General features: G+C 37.4%; 1 protein-coding gene across 2 annotated transcripts; it reads right to left on the bottom strand.

The window, feature by feature from the left end:
* Positions 1-2,910: 2,910 nt before the first annotated feature.
* Positions 2,911-6,984, bottom strand: LOC139196379 (transcription initiation factor TFIID subunit 14b-like). Of its 2 annotated transcripts, none has more exons than XM_070822237.1 (6): positions 6,773-6,984; positions 6,281-6,369; positions 5,979-6,200; positions 5,333-5,520; positions 5,128-5,243; positions 2,911-3,300 (listed from the first exon to the last, which is right to left on the bottom strand). In XM_070822237.1, exons 1-6 carry the CDS (start codon positions 6,884-6,886, stop codon positions 3,214-3,216), a joined length of 816 nt encoding a protein of 271 aa, XP_070678338.1. In that variant the 5' UTR covers positions 6,887-6,984; the 3' UTR covers positions 2,911-3,213. The 2 variants fall into 2 exon arrangements, with proteins under 2 accessions (XP_070678338.1, XP_070678337.1); XM_070822236.1 differs by having other exon boundaries at positions 5,128-5,249; positions 6,773-6,979.
* Between the last annotated feature and the right edge of the window lie 1,189 nt (positions 6,985-8,173).

The raw sequence follows: 8,173 nt of genomic DNA, 5'->3' as shown, positions 1-8,173 counted from the left end.
CTTCTGAGAATTATGTCACTGTGTTGAATCATAATGAGTTATCTGAGATGCCTAAATGTATTTCATCAGAGACAACTCCAGCAGGAAATGACTATGCTCTGTCACCAAGTCTGGTATCTTCTCATGAATCTGTAAGTGATGTGAACAGCAGCATGAGAAAGACTCAAGCCTTTGATCACACTTCATTGAGATGGAAGAATCTAGATGATGTTCTAGCACAATGCAATCTTTGCATTATGGAACCTGAAAAATTTGAAGAGGCAGCTAAAGATGAATCATGAATGAAAGCTATGAAAGATGAATTGTCAATGATTGAGAAGAATGCAACATGGGATCTAGTGAACAGACCATGTGATAAACCTATAATTGGGGTTAAGTGGGTATTCAAGACCAAGCTTAATCTTGATGGGACAGTGCAAAAGCATAAGGCAAGGTTGGTAGCCAAGGGATATGCACAGAAACCAGGTGTGGATTACAATGAAACGTTTGCCCCTGTAGCTAGACTTGATACAATTCGGACCCTAATTGCCTTGGCAACTCAGAAAAGTTGGAAATTATATCAACTAGATGTGAAATCTGCTTTTCTGAATGGAGTACTTGAAGAAGAGGTTTATGTAGAACAACCAGATGGGTTTGTGATCAAGGGGAGTGAAGACAAGGTGTACAAGCTTCATAAAGCTTTGTATGGTCTAAAGCAGGCACCAAGGGCCTGGTATAGTGAAATTGATACATACTTTGCTCACTGTGGGTTTGTGAAAAGTCAAAGTGAAGCTACTCTTTACATCAAAGCAAGGGGAGGAGAAATTCTAATTGTTTCAATCTATGTGGATGACATAGTGTATACTGGAAATAGCACTGAGATGTTGAAGGAATTCAAGGAAGACATGATGATAAAATATGAGATGACAGATTTGGGACTTCTTCACCATTTTCTTGGTATGGGAGTTATTCAAACTCACACAAGCATCTTTATCCATCAAAGAAAATATGTTGCTTCCTTGTTGGATAAGTTTGGATTGAATGAGTGTAAATCTGTGTTCACACCTCTTGTTTCATCAGAGAAGTTATGCAAAGATGATGGTAGTGGTTCAACAAGTGAGGAACAGTATCAAAGAATTGTGGGCAGTTTGTTGTATCTCACAGCTACTCGACCAGATATAATGTATGCTGCAAGCCTTCTAGCTCGATTCATGCACTGTCCTACAAACAAACATTTTGGAACAGCCAAAAGAGTGCTTAGATACATCAAGGGAACATTAGACTATGGTCTGGAGTATGTAAAAGGAAAGAATGCAATGTTAATCGGATTTTGTGATAGTGATTGGGGAGGATCTGTTGATGACAGCAAAAGCACTTCTGGTTATGCATTTTCTTTTGACAGTGGAGTGTTCTCGTGGGCCTCTGTGAAGCAGAATTGTGTAGCACTCTCTACTGCAGAAGCAGAGTACATCAGTGCCTCTGAAGCAACTGCTCAAGCCATTTGGCTTAGATTTGTACTTGAAGATTTTGGTGAGATGCAAACTGAAGCAACTCCAGTGCACTGTGACAATACAGCTGCAATTGCAATCACTAAGAATCCATTTTTTCATCAAAAAACCAAGCACATTGACAGAAGGTATCACTTCATCAAGAATGCACTCCAGGAAGGGATAATTGATTTGGTGTACTGTCCAACAAATGAGCAGGTGGCAAACATATTCACCAAGGCTTTAACAAAGGATCGGTTCAACTATCTCAGGGAAATGCTTGGAGTGAAATCAGCTCAAAACTTAAAGGGGAGTGTTGAATTATAAGTGTTGAGCTGAAAAGTTTAGAATAAGATTGTTTAAATTGGTGTATTCACTTGTGCAAAATAATGCCAAGTGTAAAGTTCTGTTTTGTAAAAGGCCATGAGTGCCATGTGTTGGTTGATCCATGTAATTAGATGGATGAGCGACTAAGATGAAATGTAGTGTATGTGTGGTCCCAAGTTTAAGGCCATCTGTTATGTAAAAAGCATGTGGTTCGTGCTCTTTCAAATACACAGAAAATATTCCTCTGCAACTTGACAGAGAGAAAAGAAACCATTCAGCTTCCTCTGTGTCTCTCTGTGTTTCTTGTTTGTTCTTCGTCCAGCTTTCTTTCTTCAGATCAAGATCTGTGAATTCATATACACTAACAATAATCACCCTTAGCACATACGTATATTATAAATACACACACAACGTATATTATAAATACACACACACCACACACACACACACATATATATATATATTATATAATAGGATGAAAAGAAAAGAGTACAAGTATAACAATGCACGCAGACAACATACACATACAATATATATATATATATATATAAATCAGAAACTCTAGCCATAAAAATTGGGTATTTGTGGGAGTGTTGGCGACGGCGCAGTCTCTGGGTGTTGCGATGCTGTCGCTGGGGGGCTACAGCGGTGCTGTTGAAGGCTGGCGACAAGTGCTACAGAAGGCTGTCAAAGATTGGTGTCGCGGCTGTTGCCAAAGCGACTATCTGTGCCTGCACCGAAGTTTTTCTCGTAGAAACACTGTAAAGTATGGGAAATGACATTGAAGTTGACATATAGCTAGAAATGAGGTGTGCCCTATCTATGAGAAAATGAGCACTACCTACTCTATAAGAAGCCTAGATTCAGCCGGGCATATGCAACTATGAAGATAATGATTAGTTTGGACCTACCTCAGCAAACTTTGACAAGAACTCTGTGAGGGAGTGAGAGTTAAGAATGGCTCCTCATAGAACACTTAGAATTGAAAAATAAAATTGATTCAGATGATATCGTAGTTCCGAATGCACCTCAAATTTCATACCTACTATATTCTCTTCATATGTACTTTCAGATTACTAGCACAGACAAGTTGAACAATCAATAATAAGTGTCAAAGTAAACCAAAATTCTCTCTTTTCTTGGCATAAAATATATTAAAAGATACACCTTTTACGTTCCTCCTTTAAATCGTTTACCGATGGATGCCTCATTGCAAATGAACAAGACAACAAATTTACGTAAAAGAGAGATAAACAAAAAAGAAAATGAGAAGGTACAATAACTCGCCATAGCTGAGAATATACATGTAGGCACTACATTTGTGTGCCATCATGTGCATCTGCTGCGAGTAATTCGAATGTATCTACCACGGAACCAATTTGGAACTGGAATCTTCATAAATCTGCAGGATAATGTACAGTCACTGGTCGGAGACAGAATTCACTTGTTTATTCTTACCCTCTAGAAGAGTCATCTCTCTTCGGAATTTAGCAATATGAGCTTGAACCTAATACAATGGCATTTGAAACCTGAGGTTAATATAGTTCCTTGAGCATTTTCTATCACGATAAGTAATTTTGTTATCTCAACTAGAGTAACCAAGCTTATGGTATACATTACTGCCTACTAATGCATAAACATCAAATATGTTCAGATCTCTACAACATGTGATTCATCTTAATAAATCCTTACTAGTTTCAGGATTAATAACCTACTCAATTCCAACTTATTTCAGATTTCAATGGTTAATAACAATGAAATCACAAAGAAATTTGATTGTGATGAGTCAATGAACATAAAGAAACAAAATTAGGTATTTATCACAGATGCTTAGGCTGGTTCACGAATTTCAGAATAATTTAAACAACCACTATAGCAGTCGTGAGAATTACCAGTAAGAACTCATACAATTATGCAGAACTCAACAAATTAGTCTGCCCAAGGAGAATTTAAAGAAAACATATTCATTCCATTGAACGCCATACAGATATGTTTCATGGAAGATGGTTGGCTCCATTTCTAGCTGAGAGATTTGTCCCCGAGGGGGGGGGGGGGGCTTTTAACTCAATATGGCATGTTCGCACTTCAAAAAGAAACTTTGGTGGAAATTTGGCGACCGACGAGACTATTAGTCTTCTGATTAGACCAAGGGTTACAAAAAAGCAGTGCGTACTTGCCTGCCATAATTGCCAGCCTGTTTTTTTACTCTCCCTAGTAGTGTACATAAACATAGAACGATACCATGATCGAATGACTACAGATCTTTGCATACATTTTGCTCTGTTTGGAAACATGTTATCAGAATTCATTGGAAGAAGAAAGGTAGTCCTCCCTTAACTCATTTGAGAACCCAGTCAATCCATTCAACACATACTTAGGATGTGTTTGGGAAACTAAAGAATTAGTTTATAGTTAAAACAACTTAAATATGAACTAGTTTTGAATGTTATTTTAGGTCTGCCTTGGCTCTAAAGTACAATTTTGGTTCACCATTTTCTACATCTGAACCCATGGACATTACAATCCATTAACGCAAAAAGCATGCTGATTTGTTATTCATTCTGGCTGTGTTCTCAATGCATTATCAGTTCCACAGACCAGCTTACAGCATTTGAGTACCAAAGACTGTTCAATTTAAACACAGACCTACTAAACATGGCTGGCTGGTCTTTGGGGTTTACAGAGCACGCCCTAGGATTCAAACATCATACCCCTATATCTCTTGGGATATTTAAACATCTGTTAGATTAGACATTATTACACTAGTTTACACACTACATGATTGACCAGATTGAGAGCTACCGTCTATCGGCTAAATGTTTTTGATTGACGCACAACAATATCATACTCACAATTTTTCTACGAAATCGCTTTACAGCTCTTAGAACATGAAGCCGCCCTATTCATTTTCTCTAAGCATACTGGGCTCATGTTTGATGTTTTCTACACTAACGTATAATGATGATTTTAGAGTTCATAATTCTCAAATATACATCTAAAGTTGCGCTAAAGACATGACTGCAAAATATGGATAGAATTCCATTCAATACATAAATGAGAAGGGTGAAATACTTCTAATAATAATAATTATATTTATCTTTGGAGTTTGAGTGCACATAAGATTTTAGAATCCTAGACACTAATATATGCAATAAATTGCAAAAGGATTCAGCACAAAGAAATTAACTGGACAAATACATCAGTACATAATCTAAGAAACCACAGATGGTAAATTTTTTTCCACAAATACAGACTTATTGACAGCTCTTCATGATCACAAAGTTTCAAGTTCCATAAATTATATCTAGAAAATATGAGATAAAGTAATGCATACCTGCTGACGAGCTGCTGCAAGTTGTAGCAGCTCATCTGCTTCTGAAAAGTTTGTGAACCACTGGCATAGGGGATGATCTTTAGTGTCCCCTCTCTTTCTCTTACTTGCATCCTCAACTGGCACTACAAGCAATGAAAAGGAATACTTTACAATCCACAAAATGATAAAAAGAAATTACAGACACAACAGCATAAATAATTTATACCAGGTGGAGGCAAAGCAACGCCAGCAGGTAGTCTGGGAAAGACAACAGCTGGCTCATTCTGCACACGAGCTAAGAAAGCCTCTGAAGGCTCAGGGAACACAATCTCATCATATGATTCCACAACAACAGGCTTTTTAGTCGACATAGGACCGGACTCATCCTCTGGGTACAACTTCAAATGATGAAATCTGTGAAAAAGTTCAAGATCAAATTCTCCTTGCAAAGATGGGCAGGCATAGTACCAAATGTACGTTAAAATGAAAAACAGGTTGTTGGTTTTTTCTAATCAAATGTGAAATTATACCAATGCACGTAATAAATAATCAAACTCATTGTTTGAAAAATTCATCTCCCAATTAAGCATACTAGAAGGTTAAGTAAAATCTTATTTCCCCATTTCATAACTATATGGTACATTAAAGCAGGATGTGTCGCTGCAAGGGTTCTGGTGAATACTCAGATAGACAATGAACATATCGACGTTGGAAATTAAAAGACAAAGTTGCTTCGGTCAAACTAGGTTTAAATCTACTATTCCATTGTCGAGGACTTGGTACAAATGCAAAGAACATAGACAGCATCAAACACAAAATTGGATAGCCAAGTACCAAGTAAATCACGTAATTTATTATTCAAAGCAACTCACAAGTTTAATGGCTTATCACAAACATCACCGTGGAAGAAAAGCGTAATGGCAATTTCAAATTCACCCCAGCCACATTCTGACAATTCAAATGGTGGTGACTCAACCACCCTTGTGGGATTACTGAAACTGGAATGCAACTGAAAAACAGCACGTTTTATCACCACTCCAAGATCCTCATTGGTTGCCCCACGAACGTACACAGACCACTTGTGTGATTGGTACCTGGTTAAATGTCACGAACTTAACTATCATATTCCATTCCTCATGTAAGTAATTCAACAAGACAATAAAGCAATACTTACTCGTTCGCCTTCTTACCGAGCCAGAATGCAATATTGCCATACACTATCGGAACACTAATCTCAACATCTTTGGGATTCTTAAGAAAAATCTACACAAAGTTACATGAAAAGCAAAACAATGAAAAAAAAAACTACAATTTAAGTTCTAAACATAGACTCATAGTATTAGCATATGCTCAAAGCTTTTTTGACAATTTTCCGGTGATCAGAATGATGGGCAACAATCCAAAATCAAAAAACAATTTTGAAACGATTTTTTTGAATTTTTTTTTTTAAACAATGCCGACTCTCATGATCCATAACAGGGCAATCAACACATTATACAAATGAAACAATATGTGGGAAAATCAAATCAAATCAATCTCAAAACAGAGTCTTGAAGTTGAGGATCAGAACTATTTCCAAAAGCACTTCTGGGTATCTGGGTAACCTTGTTTTGGTGAATTATGAAGTGGGTGATTGTAAAATTTTGAAATTGAACAAGAAAGTTACCTTCTTTTCACTGTCTTCCGGTTTGCCCATTTTGGTGCGCAGGGATTTGGGGGAGGACCCACTTATTTCAGGTTGATCAGGACCGTGCATTTTGGCAGAGGAACCATTGTTCATGTCCTTGTAAGAATCTCTTCCTTCTGTGGTGCAATCGAGAAGGGTTTCTTCCCGCTAAGTTGCAGAGTACCCTAGCTTTTCCAGGAGGGAGTTATCCTGTACAGCGTGCATTCCAGTTATTCCGCTCTTTCACCCAATGAAGCTGGGCCGTGTGGCGCGTAGTAAGGGCATTTCAGTCGGTCCACCAATAAAAGGTTCTCCTCAAATGACGAAAATGACCATATTGAACTCACCGTAATGAGTATGTCATTTTAATCTCCATCCTCCTTTAGTAATTTTCTTCCGGCCCCGGTCCATTTAAAGTCGATTCATGTGGACCTGCCCACTTTATGTATTTATTTAATTTTTTTTTTTTAAATAACGTTTGTACAGAAGATGAATAGAGTGATTCACCACGCTCGTGTTACTTGAATCTCTAGAAAAAATTCTCTATCATTTGTCTGTTTATAATATGTTATTAGCATGATGATCTTTGCATTTTATTTTCTTTACTTTGAAATATTTCATGTAAGGATTTCACTATTCCTTCTTTGTCTCTTCATCAACTGTTGTATGCTCCCACAATGTATGTGTGGGAACATAAAAATATCCCGATCAATAAAAACACCCGATGGTACCACTTAGAAAAAATAACTACTCTATCATTGATGGAATACACAGACTGTTAGTCAAACCTTAACGCGTTAATGGGCCACATTCTCTATGAAGGCCTTAAGAGCCCACAATCAACATGCCCCAAGCTCAATTCATCACATACATTTAAAGTTGATCGCCATGTGACTATGCAGATTACCCTGATATGTAATGAGTTTACCTGTCAGTCTCTTAGCATGACAAGACTTTCCAAAACATATTCCTTGAATCTTAGAGGAACACTTTTCCATTGGTGTGCAGACCAGGTAACACTTTGCTAACAAGTTCAACGAACTTGGATGCTAGGGTTAACTCCTCAATTCTCTATAAATAGCCAAGCTAGCCACTTTATCCCAGTAATCAAGAACTCTCACCACACTCTTATCACTTCCTATAGCCTTTCTGACTTAGGCATCAAATACCCTTTGTCTAAACCTACACTAGTGTTAGCCTGACTTCGTTTTTCTCTTGTCCTCATTTGTGTAAGTTTTCAGCAATTCAATTTGCAACGAAAGTGTGCTCCCAAAACTTGGTGCTTTCATTGAGAGTTCTTGAAAAACAATTGCAAAAACAAAATTCTAAACATAAAACTTCATTCATCAGTATCTTCTTTAATTCAAAATTGGTGGAAACACGAAGATTATCGAGTAGGAA

This window comes from Malus domestica, chromosome 05 (assembly GCF_042453785.1).
Source record: "Malus domestica chromosome 05, GDT2T_hap1".
NCBI classification, from domain to species: Eukaryota; Viridiplantae; Streptophyta; class Magnoliopsida; order Rosales; family Rosaceae; genus Malus; species Malus domestica.
This window is presented reverse-complemented; position numbering and strand designations above follow the sequence as displayed.